This window comes from Oxyura jamaicensis, chromosome 5, assembly GCF_011077185.1.
Source record: "Oxyura jamaicensis isolate SHBP4307 breed ruddy duck chromosome 5, BPBGC_Ojam_1.0, whole genome shotgun sequence".
NCBI lineage: Eukaryota > Metazoa > Chordata > Aves > Anseriformes > Anatidae > Oxyura > Oxyura jamaicensis.
The window spans coordinates 23,205,716-23,222,166 of record NC_048897.1 but is presented as its reverse complement, the minus strand read 5'-3'; the positions used below and the strand labels follow the sequence as shown (position 1 = coordinate 23,222,166).

General features: G+C 50.2%; 1 protein-coding gene across 1 annotated transcript in view; it reads left to right on the top strand.

Moving 5' to 3' along the window:
• Window positions 1-420: 420 nt before the first annotated feature.
• The window catches only part of VSX2 (visual system homeobox 2), a 20,180-nt gene continuing 4,149 nt past the window's right edge, over window positions 421-16,451 (top strand). The window contains exons 1-3 of the mRNA XM_035328475.1: window positions 421-870; window positions 1,886-1,970; window positions 4,691-4,814. Coding sequence (XP_035184366.1) covers window positions 435-870; window positions 1,886-1,970; window positions 4,691-4,814 — 645 coding nt within the window. The 5' untranslated portion in view covers window positions 421-434. The remainder of the gene's footprint in view (window positions 871-1,885; window positions 1,971-4,690; window positions 4,815-16,451) is intronic.

Here is a 16,451-nt window from a genome sequence, read left to right as displayed (position 1 = left end):
CTGCTTCAAGGACGCAGCTCAGCCCCAACCCTGAGCCCCCTCCATGCACCCCTATTTCCCCCGACCACGCATTTCCCTCGGAGCCCGGTCGGAGCAGGGAAGCTGGGGAAGCCGTTGTTGTCCTGCAGGGCCCTTCCTTCTTTACACCTCTCCCCCGGGGGCCGGGGCCGGAGCCGCGCTCCCGTGCCCGTGCCCCCCGAGCCCACCTCCCCGCGGCCTCCCGGGGGCCAAGCGGGGCCCGGGCCTTGCCCCACCGGGCAGCGGCCCCTCCGCCGCCGGTGCCGGCTTTTTGGCATCCCTAATCGCGGCTGGCCCCTGTGATTGGCTGCGCCGCTCTGACCCCGCTCGGGCTCCCGGCTGGGCGGATAAAAGGGGCCTGAGCCGGGGGCTCCCAGGCATTCCCGGAGCGGGCACCAGGGACCGACGGCCGCAGCATGACGGGCAAAGCGGGCGCGGCGCTGGCCCCCAGCCTGCCCGGCAAGCCCAAGCCCGACGGCGCGGCCGCCGCCACCCCGCCACCACCTCCTCCGGCCCCCTCCGCGGCGGGGGCCAAGCCCAGCTCCGGGCCCACCCCTCCCCGCTGCACCGGTTTCGGCATCCAGGAGATCCTGGGCTTGAACAAGGAGCCGCCGTCGCACCCGCGGGCCGCCCTGGACTCGCTGCCCGCCGGGCACCTGCTGGCGGCCCGCTCCGTGCTCAGCCCCGCCGGGGTGGGCGGCGTGGGCATGGGGCTGCTGGGGGCCGGCGGCATCCCCGGCTTCTACACGCAGCCCACCTTCCTGGAGGTGCTCTCCGACCCCCAGAGCGTCCACCTGCAGCCGCTGGCCCGGGCCCCCGGGCAGCTGGACAGCAGCCAAACGGCCAGCTCAGGTAGGCACGGCCCCGGCCCCCGGGGACTCCCCTCGGCCGCGGGCCGACGATTTCGTTTCGGTCCCGAGGAGAAGGTGGAAGAGAACGGAGAGAACGGGGGAGGTGGGCACCGCACCCACCCCCGGCCGGGGCCGCGGCCGCGCTGCGATGGAGGGGCCGGGGGCGCCGAGCCCTGGCTGAGCGCCCCCACCCGCGGTCTCGGTGGCCCCATTTCGTTGTCGGGGAATTAGGGGCGGCCCGGCATCCCCTTCCTAGACGGCGGCAGCCTCCCGCAGCCCTGTCCGCTGGCCCTACTCCTCCCAGGCCTCCTCGGGTCCCCCCGGAGCGCCGGGCGTCGGTGTCCGGCCCCGACCCCATCCCCGGGGGTCCCGGCAAGCAGGACGCTGCTCCTCGCATCGAAACGGGGCCCCGGTACCGACCCCCGGCTGCTCCTTCGGGGCCGAGCCGGCACCGCCTTGCCCACAGCACCCCCGGCCTGGGCACCCCTGGGGACGCGGGGCGGCGGCGGCTGGCTGCCAGCTCTGCCCGGGGTTATTTTTATTATTTTTTTTTTCCCGGTACCTGCCTCAACCCTGCTCTCTTCTCCCCTCCCCGGTGTTTCTGCGGGCACACCGCAGCGGGGCGGGGGGCAGCGGGTGCCCCGGGGCGAGGAGGGGGCCGCGGCTCCTTCTTTTTCCTACGGTTTTGTTGAGACCGCGGGGGCTTCGCCTTCGAGCCGTACGGCAGCGGCAGCCCCGGCAAACGACTCCGGGGCAGAGAGGGGGCAGCGGGAGCCCGGTCCCGGCCTGGAGCCATCCCCCGGCAGGGGACGAGCTCCCGGAGCCCCGGCCCGGGACCAGCGGCGGGGCCGGACTGGAGGCAGCGCCCGGCGGCGGGGCCCCGTCCGCGGCGCGATCGCAACGAAATCCTCGGCCGGAGCCGCAGGAACGAGCGGAGCCGCCGCGGCCCGGGCCGGCCGGAGGGGCCCCGGCTGGGAGGGAGCCCCAGCCCACGGCCGCTGCCCTTCTCTCCGCAGATTCCGAAGATGTCTCCTCCAGCGACCGGAAAATGTCCAAATCCTCCCTCAGCCAGAGCAAGAAACGAAAGAAGAGGCGGCACAGGTAAGCGAGGGGCCGCCAGCACCGGCAGCACCGGGCACCGCCGCGGGATGCTGCAGCCGGGCGCAGCTGCCCGGGTCCGGTAGCCCAGGGCTCCCCCCCGGCTCTCCTGCCTTTTCCTTCCTTCTCCGCAATAAATCGGACCCGGGACGTGGCCGTAAGGAGCAGGGAACCGGCCGCAGTGCCGTTTGATTTCGTTTCCCTGGCTGCAGTTAAATAGCCCAAACTGGCCCCTGCTCCGCCTCTAACAACCTTACCGCGGGCCGTGAATTTCTATCAAGGTTTACGCATTTTATTACTTATAAATAAATGTTTTGCCAATAGATTAAATAGTCGGGAAGCAGGCTGCCTGCTTCCCGAAGCTGAAGAAGGCTGCCGAATCGCTTAAGGAAAACGAAAATCCACTCTGGGAGGTAGTTAGGGGATTTGCTTTCCCCTCCGGAGCGGTCTGGGTAACGCACTTTGCCTGACTTCTCCCACAGTTAAAATGGGATTCAGTTACCTGCGCTTTACAAACGGAAACGAAAAATCCCGTGCTGGGTCCTGGCATTGCCGTGGCCAGAGAGTCAGGACAAAGGAAGGCCAGACACCGTCACTGTGGGCGATTTAGGAATAATTAAATCAATCCCACCACAATTCAGGAAGGGTGGATTAAAAGATGCCCCAGTGAAAGCTTAGCGGGATGCGGGGTGGAAGGAGGCCGGCTGTCCCAGGAGAGTCCTGCTTTTCGTGCAACAGGAGGCTTGGTCTGGAGGGCTCATCCCAAATCAGGGGTTCCTCCCGAGGAAATGCCGCAAGTTTGCGTGCACCAGTGTCAATTCGGATTCGTTTCCTTTGTGGACTGGACCGGGCTTGGGGACAGCACAGCACAGCAGGAACGGGCGTACAGATTATAGTCGGGATGGATAAGAGGAAATGAATTTCAGATTGGTTTAATTTTCATTTCTAGACAGCACCAAACCTGTGATATTTATCTGTAGTTGTGTATTCTGTAATAAATGGTTAAGAGCTCCAGTTTTACCAAGCACAGAGGCAGATGACAGGCCGATAGTCTGCAAATAGCTGCAGGATGTAAACAGCAAAAGGCAGCGCGTGTTGTGCATTGCAACGGGGACAGGGGCTGAGAAGGGGGAACTTAGGCTGGATGTCAGGGAGAACCCTCCTGCTGGTGCACCTCGCTGGGCTTCGGTGCCCTTCTTGCAGGAGGGTGCAGGGGGATGCTTAAAATCTAACCTGGATCAAAATTGGAATCGTCTTTCCTCTGGTCCCAGGGAAAGAAAATGCAGGAGCTGGTGTGCCTCTGCTGCCCTGAGAGCTCACAGATTTGTCGGAGCCGAAGGAAAACTGTTTGAAAAGAGAATGGATTTAGGAGTGAATTTAAACAAGGATCTGATTGCAGGCAGGTCCCTCGCATTTGCATGCTGCTTTTGTTAGTAATGTTATTGATCTGACAGAATCATTTCGATTCTGAATAGCAGAGGATATTGCTGAGGCTTTCTGTTTATGCTCTGTTATGCTCTCTTGAATTTTATGGCTTTTCTGAAATTCTTATTTTTTAAAATGACTCTTTTCCACCCTTTTTCCTTCCCCCTTCTGGGACCTACATGTTTCTTAGTTTAGTAATATTTTTATACATTTACTTTGAACAAAGGCTGCAGGGTTTTTTATTGTTGTTGATTATTTCTGGTTTTGTTTCTTTTGGTGATGGCTGGCTATTTTATTTTTTTCCATTGGACTGTCGATAGTTTTTATTGAAAATTGCATTTTGCATACAGTAGGGTTGGAGGGTGGGAATTCTAACAATTTCAACCCTCGGGAGAGTGGAAACAGTGTGAGATCTCTCATCCATCCCCTGGAGAAGGGCTTTCATCCGTCTCGGCTTTCCAGCTGCTGATTTTTCAATCTGGCTGTCCCGAGCTGAGAACTGGCTGTGCCGAGGCGGGCTGCGCTGCTGCCCGCCCAGGGTGGTCCAGGAGGATTTCCAGAGGATAGTGGGGTAATGCAAACTGGCAGAGAGCAGCTAAGGGATCTTGGTATGGGTGCAACCAGTGTAAAGGCAGAGGAAGGGGGTTTGCACCGCTCTTGGAGGGGCACCATCTCAGGGAAGGGCTGGATTAAAGGAGGAGGGAGCAGAGTGGAGGACAAAAAGCTTTGGAGGATTCAGGAGAGGACCAGGCTCCAGGGGAGGGTGGCTTTGGATAAGGAAGAGGCTAAGGGAAGCAGCTGGGGAAGGGCTCAGCCCCTCTGAGGCAGGGTGCAGAGCAGAGGCTGCTTTATGTCAGCACAACCAAAGGGTTAAGTTAAGAAGCCTCTGGATGCAGGAGGAGGGGGTGGCTGTTGGTTGGACCAGGGCTGGTTGTGATCCTGGTGTCAGGGGCGAGGGATGGGGACACCTCCAGGGTCCCAAAGGTGGCAGTATGGCTGGGGTGGGAGGGAAGCTGCCATCGCGGGTGCTCGCTGCTGGGGGGGGAATGCTTCCAGCAGGAGGTCCCCGAAGGGGAAGGTGATTTGTAACTGCCCAAAGTGCTGTCTTCTGGCATTTTCTGGTTCTCCTTTCACCCTGGCACCTGACCTTTTGTGCTCAGAAACACAGGAGGTGTGTGGGGGGGAAGGCTATGCATTATCAGGTTGCTCAGGTTTCTGCAGCATCTGTGTCCATTTCTCTGACTCTTCATCTCCTTTGCTTCTTATGTTTTTTGATCAAAGAGTTTTACTCCCTTCAGGACAATCTTCACATCCTACCAACTGGAGGAGCTGGAAAAGGCCTTCAATGAGGCCCACTACCCTGACGTGTATGCTAGAGAGATGTTGGCCATGAAAACAGAGTTGCCAGAAGACAGGATACAGGTAACCATGTCTCTCGCCCCTCCTTGTCCTGCCCCTCCCAGCCACATTCATCCCTCCCTGAAGGAAAGGCAGTGCCGTGGGCTGGATCACATTTATCTGAATAAATCTCCATGGGCTGTCCCCTCCCTGCTTTAAACGTGCGGGCAGCCAGACCAGCTGTTCTTTGCCGCTTTGTATTTGGTGTTTGTCTGCCAACATGTGTTACATGTGGCATGTTGTGATGGTGATTCGGGGTGTGTGCAGCAGAGGGAATCCCAAATCACTGAGGGGAACTAACTGGTGTGCGAGGGAAGACTGAGGTTTTGAGGTGTTAGTGGTGAAGGCAACAAGAGAGACTCTTGGAGACCAGGTCTGGATGGACAGTGTGTATGAGAAAGCTCGTCTGAGCCTCCTTGGGCACAGGAGGGTGCGCAGGGACATGGCAGGCAGCTGGCACCGTCGGGAGTAGCACTGCAGTGGGGTGAGTCCCAGGCAGGCATTTACACCATCTTGTCCACTGCATTAGCCTCTTCGAAGCTTCCCTGAATGTTTCTGGGGATCTTTCATTTTAATTATTTTTTATGTTTGGGCATTAATTGCGTGCCTGTTCTGTTGTGCCACTGAGGAGGCAGAACGAGGCCATGTGGAGTATCACTGCTGTGTGCCGAACCTCCAGCGGCAAGGAGCAGCGAGGCTTTGCCAGCACCAGCCTTCAGCATGTGGCAGCCTGCGTGCAAGCAGTCGGGACGGCCCAAAGAGCTGGAGAAGACTTGCACTGGCTGTGTAGTGTGGGAGGCAGAATGCGCTTCGACAGGCCTAACATGAAGCTCACAAGGGTGGACCCCAGCAGCTTTTGCTGCCTCTCCATGCCCTGTTCCCACCAGGCTGATGCAAAAAGCATGGGAGTATAATGGCCAATTTAATAAAAGCAAGCTGTGCTTCTTATCCCGTTGTGCTAGCAGCACTGCTGCTGACCTAGCCACTTGTAGATACTCTGCGTGCTGAGAGGATTTCCGCCAAACTTCAGAAATAATGTCTCTTCATCTGAAATCCTCCTTGATACATTAGGATTTTGCTCTGAGCAACAGGCCCCACGGCTAGCCTCTGGAGGGAGAGGGCTGGATGCAGGGTCACTTCTCCACTAGTGGCCCCTGATGAGCTGAGGGGGAAGAGACCTGTTAGAAGCTGAGTGTTGCCTGCATCCACCGTCTGATGCTGGGCTGGGAAGAAGGTCCTCTGATTTCCTGTAAAGGGCCTTGTCAAGGAAGAGCTTCAGCTGGCTCTCACTGTGGTAAGGCTGAGGGAGGTGTTACGGCAGACAGGGCAGAGCTGCACGCTGCGGGTACTGCTTCAGCATCTGGGGCATCCTAGTGCTGAGAACCAATGTTTTATCTGACTTAGGAGGGAAGTAGTGGCCTACTCATTTCAGCCCTCTGATGTGATGCCTGTCATTATGCACTAGGCTGACAAGCAAATGCAACTCTTCCTCTCCTGTAGAGTTTTTACACCTAGGATTGCTATTTAGTGTGACCCCCAAACCCAGAGCTCAGGTCAGACTTGGAGAGCAGAAGCCCCCTGTGATGTGGCTGTCCTGAACATCAGGTGCTGCTAATGGCACAAGTGTTCCTGAGTGACACTTTCACTCCTCATGAAAGAGGACATCAAGAAAAACAGCAGGATTTCTGTGGCATCTCCTGTGTGAGAGCCAGAGCATCACACCAGGGTGAGTGTCAGGACCATGTAAGAGTCCCAGGGACTACTGATGGGGGAGAAGTGTCCGATCCCACTGATCTTCCCAGTAGGTCAGCACCAGACTGTCTCTTACCACATACTCTGTGAAATCTTCTTGTCCATACCTTTCATTTTGCGTCACAAGCCATGACAAGATGATTCCCAGCTTTGGTCGTGTTTCTTGATGTTTCAACTTGTCTTCCATTTGACTTAGCTCCCTTTGTATGAGCTTGTTTTTCCCCTTGATATAGTGTTAGCACTCTTTAAGTCTAAACTGTTCACCTGTTTTCTTCTCCTGGTTGTCACTTTTGGCTCTCATCATTGCCTTAGCAAACTGTGAAGATCTTTTCTTAAACCATTCTTCATAAATAACATGTTATTCTCTTAAACATGTGGAGGTTCTCCTTTGAAAGCCATCCTGTCTGCCAGTCCTGGTCTTAAGGGACTTGACACTTCAAATTTTTTTTTTTAGGAAGCTTTTTTCTCCTCAGGCTTTTCCTTCTGGTGTTCTGGGTTCCAAATGGCATTTTATGAGGACAGTAATGGCCCAAGCAGCTCAGACAGTGGTGAGAGGTGGATGTTAGAGAAGAGTATGAGAGCACGGCTAGTGTCTAGTGATATCAAGTACTTTGACAGTGTCCTGGGACTGTACACACATGAAAATATCTTCACATCTTGTGGCAAGGGCTTCCACAGCAGGACTGCATGAGTGAAGTAAATTGTGCTTTGAATCTATTAACATCATTTAATGTCACATACTTCTCCCCTTGGAAGAGACAGCTGACAATTAATCTTTAGTCCCTTCTTCATAATATTTATAATTTCACATCATCTTATTATTTTTTTTCTTTGCATGTGTTTATAACTGCTCAAGGGAGCTCTATATTTTTGCATTTTTTTTTGTAGCTTGTACTTCCTCCCATCTTTCAGTATTGTTCTCTCATTTCATGTGGGTTCCCACAGGATCCACACCTAAGAGTGATATCTCCCCCTTATTTTCATTCATGGGATTATTTCTCAGGAGGTAGTAGTCAAAGAGAAAGTAAATCACCTATGAAATTCAATATGAAAGTGAAATTCAGAGAGTGCAATTGAGAGAATGATATATAGGAACTGCTTGCGTGTAAAACCTTCAGCAGAACACTACAAATAGCCATCAGAGGCCAAGAAAGTTATTGGTTTGAGAGAACATTGAATTCAGGAAAAATATTCAAATCTTCCATTTAAAGAGAAGATGAGCATGTATTTTTTTTTCAAGGCAGCATTCTTTTGCATTGCATGTATCTTCCCCCTGTACTGAGCTGGCTGCTCCTAGAAGGAATGTGAGCATCCTCCCACTGGGCAACATGGGGAAAGGATTTAATTTTCCTAGTGAGACACCAGTCAGACCAAATGTCACTGTGGCCATTTTGCAAGGTACTTGAAAAAGACTGCATTAATCAACACATTTAAAAGAATATTCGGAAGAGCTGAAGTGCTGCTATTAAAATAAACCCAGGCCATTCTGTAAGACGCAGGTGGGATAAATAGATTTCTGTGGGGAAGTACATCCTTAATGGACAACTTGAAGTGTTCAAAATGACCTCAAGCTGACAAGTATTCTAACACCTGACTTAAATCAGTGTCTTTCTCAAAACAGATACTCTTAAATGTAACGTGTGGATTTGTAGATAAGTTATCCCTATTGAATTTATTAATATGTGACATTTCCAAATTTTAAATGCCACTATATAGGTCAATAACAGTTTGATTTGAGATTATTGAAATAACTGTGTATGTTTGTCATTGCAGTATGTCTCTTACTGATCAAACACATCAATTAATCAGATCAGGATTTCCAAAGCATAAACTCCTGACTGCCATTGTGGGGACACTAGATTCACCTTTGAAGGGAAATAATAATAATAATAAAAAAGAATGAAAATAGCAAAAAATGCCTTTTTTATTGATAAGTGAATATATATGGTACTTATGATGATGAAGTGTTTTCGGACAATTAAAATTTCTCAAGTAAGCAAAAGGAAAGCCATGGAGGTGTTTGTGCCCTGTTTGGGGAGTGGGGATTATCTCTGTATCCAGCAAGAGGTCGCTCAGCTAAAGGGTCAATTTTGGCTAAAAACAAAAGAAAACCAACTGAAGCTGTAATTGGAAATTTATTGTTTTGGTTGCTATCAGATTAACACATTTCAGTATCACTGGGTAACTTGTTAGAAGCAGAATGGGGATGGAAGAGCCAGGAGGGGCAGTTATTTGGAGGGAAATGTTCACACCAAGAGTATTTTTACAGAAAAAGAGGCTTAGCTTGCTTCAGTTGTGCAAATGTTCAGTGCTTAGGGGTGAATGTAATTTGGAAAGACATGAAGAACCTGTATTGCACTGAGCAGGAGCTCGGTAGTGAACCCATGGAGTCCCCTCAAGAAACACGATACAAAGTGAGAAGGAAGAACTGGCTCTGTGCAGCTTCAGCAGCCCTCGCTTTCCCAGCTTGCTGAAGAGCATTGCTGCAGGTGCTGCTGGAGCAATGGGCTCTGGTCACTTCATCCTGCCCTGCTGCCCATGCCTGCTGGGGGCTGTTCCTGCTCCCATCCATTTCCATCTCTCTGTGGGTACAGGAACCTTCCTGAGATGCCCTAGTGTCTCTTTTGCCCAGATGTAGTATTTAAAAGGACAGTTCCTGGATGTATGACCCTGATAAAGAGGATCCTGGCTGCCAGGGCTTGCAGTACAATCAGAAAAGCATTATTTTTGCAAAGGAATGAATTTCAGTCCTAATCCCACAGCATAAGTGTGGAATGGGGATGATGGGGATGATTGCTCCATGCAGTCACTGACCTTTCCTGAGTCTCTGGCTGGAATGGCTGCCAAGGCATTTCTTAGTGCTGCACAAAGTGCTGTTTTTGTTGATTTTTCTAAGGTTTTGAGTTTCCAGCCTATCACAATTGCTCTCAATAGGCGAGGACCTGGCTATTCTTGCTAAAACCTTGGGTTGTTCTCACACTTGTGCCAGAATAAGGCACAGGGACAATGGGTTCCCACCCATTTCTCTACAAAGCAAATTCATGGCAGTCAAGTAGCTGGAGATAAATTACCAGGGTGAGCAGGATGGTTGGAGGTAGATTACCAAGGTGATGGAGAAGCTGAAAGCATTGCTCCTGTGTGAGACAATCATTTCAATACTTATATATATATATATTTAAAAGAGCCATGCAAGAAGTTAATCATGCAATAGAGCTGAGGAGCCAGTGCTGGCTACCTTTTTCAATAATTCCTGAGCACTGGGGCAAGCCACGGCAGTATGATACCAGATAAATGTCATTAACTTCCCCTATGCTTTTAGAGATGTAGCAAGTGTACAAGTGAGAGCAATAAAACTAATCAAACTTACTGGCTTGGTGAGAATATGATTATGAATGTTTCTCATGGCGTATGGTGCATCTCTGCCTCCATGTCTTTAATTGGTATGTGAGGAGTTCATCTACTTTGCTGCCTCTTCAATATCATGCTTGTGTAGTTGATCTAAATTCATATTAATTTCCATTTTTCAATTAAGAGTTGTTTAATTTGGCCCTTTCTGTAATGGAGTGTTTTCATTACCCTTTAACTGTGGCCTGTTTTCAGCCCATGTGCTAGAACTTTGTTTATGAGTTAATTACCAGAGCCGTAAACAGAGGGGCTGGGTGGTGTGCAAGTGCAGGGCTCTGTGCAAGCCTTCCCAGAGGGATTACCAGCTGAAAAGTTTTACACTGCATGAATTTGGGCAGAGAGAGGGAAAAATGAGATAGGAAAGAAAATGGATGGCCTGAGAAATCTCCCCAGCTTGCTGTGAAATAGGGACTTTCCTGCCTGTCGCTAGGCCATGCAGGTACCTGCCCAGCTTGTGGGATTTTCCCTGGTAGAACAGGAGCTGGAGGTGCAATTTAAAAGACCTTTTATTTTTATTTTTATTTTTATTTTTTTGTGTGCAGAGTTGCAGGTGTGGAGGTATGTACACTTGGTATACCCAGGTACCACTTTTTCCTTCCCTGTCCAGTCCCCAGGTTCCATCAGCTACAGACCAAATTTCCAAATGGGACAGAAAATCAAACTAAAACAACCTTGTGTGTCCTAGTCTGCTGCCTTCTACTGTGTTCCTTGCAAGGTGATTACGGCTATCACTACATAAAAAACACTGAGAGGAAAGACAGGTACCCAACAAAATATACCATAGCCCACTGCTGTGAAGTGCCTTTGTGAGGACTTTCTCCATCATGAGTGGGAGAATGAGGAATGAGGGTTAATGCCAGGCTGGGACTACTCAGGCTCTCTTCCCCATTTTTATCCCACTGTTTTCTTAACAGTAGTAACACTTCCCTGAGCTAGATTAGGCACTGTGGTACCTTGGTCACTTAAGCTCTTCTGGAAACTCAATCTCTTTGCTAGTAATACTTGCATTTACACCCCCTTTAAATGATGAACTTTCTTTTCTCTCCTCTGACACCTCTGCAATTTTTCACAACTTATTTTAAAAAAAAAAAAAAAAAAAAAAAAAAAAGGCAGCCCAGCAGGTTCAATAGTTAATTCCCCTCCAGCCTTTGGATGCCTGGCAGAGGGACCAGCTGATGGCTGTGTGTTCAGGTTTTCCTTTAATGACCCTTTATTATAAAGTTTTCCTCCTTTCCTGACTTTGAATACAGATTTTTTTAACAGTTCAATAACAGAGGCACTTTAGAGACACAGTTAATTTACTCTTCCCTTTATTTCTTAATGGATCTATTTTTCTGTATAGTGTTTATCGTTTACCCTGATAGATCTCAACAAGTTCTTCTGATTCTTCTGGCAGCACAACCCCCCTCTGCCTTTTTCACTGTTGTTCTTTGTGGGTGTTCAGGGAGCCCGGATTTGCATGGGCCTGTGAACAAACGTCAGAAATACTCCTGTCTTCCTCATGCACCAAGCTGCTCAGAAGTCTGGTCCTCGATAGGCATGCAGATGACTGTGATCTCTGCATGTGTGGAGATGGCAGGTCCTTCTGAGGAGGAGAAAAGAGGACCTGAGATGGAGAACAAACCTGATACAATGTCCTACAGCAAGGCAGCTTCCAGAGACCACCTCCATCAGAGGCTATGGGAAAGCATTAGGTGCTCCTCTGCCTGCTGGGGGTGGCATTACCCCAGGAGCTGCAAGAGGTGTTCAGCTCAGGGTCTGCCCAGTGTGAGAGCGGTTTGCTCCCCACTTTCTCTTTCTGTGGGTTTCTGTTAGGCTGCCAGCTATCTGAGCAAAGGCCGAGCTGTGAGTAAATACATGTGCGGTGTTGTTGGTGGAGAAATAACCCGTGACCAAGAGCAAGGCTTCAGCGACTAAGTGTGCAACAGAGGGAAGGTGCCTGCCTCGGAGACCTTACCCTGGGTGGCCTAAGCATGGGGCATGCCTGGGAATGCCCTGCTGAGCTCGGATGTGCTGTCCTGCTGGGAGCAGCGTCCATGAGCAGGTTGTATTTTGCCAGCCCTGGGGGTTGCACCATAGTTGTGCTGTGCACTAGCCCAAGGTGACAGCATCAGCTACAGGCTTCAGTGACACAGCTGCAGGGAGTGCCCAGAGCATGAGCCTTCTGGAGCCGTGAGGTGTCATGTAAAAATCCTGGTGTCCAAGGAAGGCTGATGTCCCAGGCTCTGACTTTAGTGCCCCTTGAAATGTTTCATGGAGGTGGATGTGCCACTTCTCCTCTGAATGCCTTGACTCACCTTGCTCCAAGCTGAAGGTAATGACACGATGTGTCTCTGCATGTTATGGAGACCCACAGTAAGGTTTCCTCGGTGCCAGAGGAGGTGTGGAGCAGTTTTAGCATGGGAAAATGAGGCAAAATGGGGTTACACCATGGAAGGATACCAGCTTTGTTAATGGAGGCCAAGCTTACCATCAGCATTGTGAGCACCTGTAGGACAGATGTTCTATGCAGCATTGCACCTTGTGCCAATGGCAAATGTCTCCCTGGGTTGGTGTGGACTGGGATGATGGGCACACCCTTGCCAGCATTTCTGTGTCTATTTTACATCCACACCCCTGATGCTTTTCCTTTCCTTTCCAACAACTGTGAGAAAACATGCTACTGCATGAACTGGAAGGCCAGGTGAAAACCTCAGGTTTGCCAGGGGGACACAATTAAGACATGTTCCCTGGTCAGGAGGGATTTTTGCCTCCTTACACCCCCATATTTGTCTTTGGATTTTTATCATTGACTCTGTGCAAGGGATTGGAGGATTAGGGTCACAGCAGCTGGAGAATGCACTGAGGCCTGTAGTGAGGTAAGATATTTACAGCTTTGTCTGCATTACTCAGAGCGCAACAATTAGCTATATCAGGCCCACTTTGTGCTGTTCAAAGTGGGATTCAGAGGTGTGCATGGCTTGCAAGAGCTGCAGCATGGTCCTGCCAGACACACTGTTGGTGGTTGTCATACTGAGCCTGTGTTCAGTGCGCCTCGTGCTAGCCTAGCTTAGAGGATACCCAGGCTTGGACGAGCCACTGTCTTTACTCAAGAGGGGTGAGTACTGTCTCACAGCTCGTCTCAGCCTGTCTGCCTGGATCTCTTGGCCGAGTGGGTCAGACACAACTCCGACTAGTACCATGGGTCTTGCCATGACGTGTGTGGGAACTGCTCTTTCTAACATGAGCTCAGAAAGTTCTTTCCTAGCATCAGTAAGTGGAGGGATGATGAGCCCGTGATCAGCCATGCAGGCCATGTGCAACCTTTACTGCTCTCATTTAACTTCATATCCTTTTTACACCAGCCATAGAAAGTGATGTCACCATAAACAGGGCCAATAATTTTGACATTACATTTGAAAAGACATCAATAAACTGTTGCCAGGCTTACACGAGTGGTGCAGTCTCCACCAGCAGCCTGGGAACGGGAAGCTTTCCCAGGACAGTCACTGCAGAGCAGGGATTCGGGAACACCCCAGGACCCTGTCAGACCTTACACTGTCATGGCAATTCCTTATAAAGCACCGGAACATGTAAATGTGGATGATGGAGATGGGGGAGATGCCAGGGGAAGATATAAGGTCATTCCTTGCACTCCCACATGCTCAGATTGGACCGGGTACAAGGGTGAGGACATCACTGGTTTTTTTTGAGTGGAGGTTTTCACTTGGACTACTCTCAGTTTAGAGGCTTGGACTGGAAAAGGAGAAAGCAACCTGCGACCTGGCAAAGGAACGTGCTCATGTGTCCGTGTGCCCGTGTCTGCGCATTTGCTTGTGGCCATCTAGTGGATGTTCCTTCCAGCAGGCACTGCCTTGGTCTGGGACCATCTTGTGCTCAGTCAGTCAGGCTAGTTAACTGAAAGAGCCCTGCTGGAATACTACATCGAAGGTAGCACATGAGATTTGGTGAAGCAAAAAATCACCATTATGTGGCCTGGTATTTTCCTTTAAAGGATGAGGAATGGAGGAATATTAACTTCTTTGTCATTGCCATTAGAAAGACAAAACACAGCCATAGCCAGTACCAGCTTCCCTGGCTGTGTTCCCCAGCTTGGAAAGCAGAAGCCAAGAAAATGAGAGAAAACGAGTGTAACCAATAAAAAATTTAGGTTGTGCTTGGGCACAGAAGCAGTACACAGTCACACCCTAGATACCTTAAAATATCCCTTTGCTGATTGAGATTCCTGGTCCATGGCTAGCCTCAGGCAGATTTCATTCTTTAGCAGACAGTGTTTCAGGAGCTGATTAGGTAAACAAACTAACTAATATGATGAATGCGGATAACAAGGACACACTGAGTCTCATGTCCCTTTGCAAAATGAGAGATTCCTCCTACCACAATTTGCTCTTCTGCACCATCAATAATATGAAGGAGTATCAGTCATCATTTGGGATTCAGAGGAGGAGCCTGGCAAGAATAACCTTCCTAGTCTTTACTCCAAGGTGCTGTAACCCTGCGGTGTGGTGCATAGTGCCTGAGATTAGATTGCTTTGGGCAGTGGATACTGGGGATGAGGATTAGATGAGGATGAGGATTGGAAATATTCCCAGACTTTCCAGTACTGCTGGTTTTGGTAAGGGGTTGGGGAAGGACAGGCATGTGGAACAAGGATCCAGGAGATGATGCTGAAGGTGCTGGCATTTGCTACAAGTGTGCCCACTTGTGTCAAAGCCTGATGCTAGTGTGTCCTGTGGCGAAGAAAATGTCACAGTAATGGGATGGGAACGGCAGTGCTGCTGGTAGCAATCGGCAGAGATAAAAGTTTCACGAGCACTGAACACTGAAAATACCATCATCAGTGAATTACACCCCTTTCCTGCCTAGTGAGGGACAGGCAGGAAGCAGGGCCAGGCCTTTTTCTAAAGAGAACAGGAAAGACGAGATGAGACAGAGAAGTTAAACTGACTGCAAACGGAGCGAAGAAGGGAGTCTTGCAATCTCCAGTACTGACCAGCTACACAATAAGCATGCCTGGACCGGGAGAGGAAACGAGTGCTGAACCTGAGGGTTATGGGAGCACTCCAACTTTGGAAGCTACGACAGCACAGCTTGAGCAGCAGTGGGCACAGAGGGCTTCACCTGTGGCGAGGAAGCTCCCCTGAGCACTCTGTGTGTAGGTAGAGAAGGCCTAAAAGGAAGCACTGATCAGTTTACCCTCCTGCTCAAGATGCTGCATTAGCTTCCTCCGGAGCCTGGCCAGCTTCTCTTCCCTTCCATGCCTTGCTCATCTCCACCCATTGCTATCTCTGCCCCTTCGCTCCCTCTAGCGTTCGTCCTTACCCTACAGTATCCTGCAGTGCCTTTTCTTTGCACATCCTTCTCTAATTCAAGTGCTTTTTAATCCTTCTTTCTTCCTTACGGCACAGAAGTGCTTCTGCTTCTCATTCAGCTCCATGTTTAAAACATGGATTTAGAGGGGCTGGTTCTTGGGTTTTCTGGGCACTGCCTTGCAACACCAAGACAGATCTGCCCTTTTACTGTTCTGTTTCTGAGGGTAGGGTTTCCGGAACAAGCTTCCCGTCTTTCACAGAGGTGCTTTTGTGATAATAAAAGGATGTAAATCACCTTAAGCTGTTGAATTTTGGTCCAAAAGACACCTTTGCTCGTCAAACTGTGATAGCCTTGCAAAGACATCAGATGTGCTTCAGTAAACACAGTCTGAAATTAGTAATGGGTTTCAGCGACTGCTCGTGATGTGTGGAAGGGCAAAGTCGATCCTTTCACCATACCCTGTGATGTACCATGGAGAACCAGAGGAAAGCAAGTGAGAAGAAAGCTTTGTGGTAAATAAGGTGTTTCACAAAGCTGAGCTGACCCATGTCGGGGGAAGGAACAAGTCCAAACATGGACAAACCTAAACATCGCTTGAGGCAGACCAAATTTTACATCATGAAGTTGTAGAACAAATATTTGAAAACAAAGACAACTGCAGCCAAAGAAGGCACAATCCCAGAACTGCCAGTAAATGGAATTGAAACCATCTCCAATCAAGGAAGGAAACGTGAGATGCCAATAATCAATAACTGCATTTTCAGATGTTGTTACTGATGCACCAACACTGCTGGAAACACCCCAGAACTACTAACACTGTTGCATAATTCTTCTCAGAATCAAGGCGCAGGAAAATGTTGGTAACATGTCAGGAAATCCAAAGAAAAAGTAAGATTTTCCAGAAGGAATTGCCACTGATGGAACCACTTTAATGAGGGCAAAATTCCAAGAACAGGCCCCAAAGAATAATATTGCCCATACAAAATAGTGTGGGGGCTGCAGGTGCTTGGGATGGGGTGGTGGTAGAGATGCTGGTTTGGGTCCTGCCCTCAGTAATATTTGATATTGAGTACCTCTAGTTTCACACAAGTTCATGCCTGAGGTTGAGATATGGGCACTGATGTCAAAACCAGTGGAGGCAGCCCTCCTCATTCCTGTTATGCTAGAAATTCTGGTCTTCCAAAGATGCCT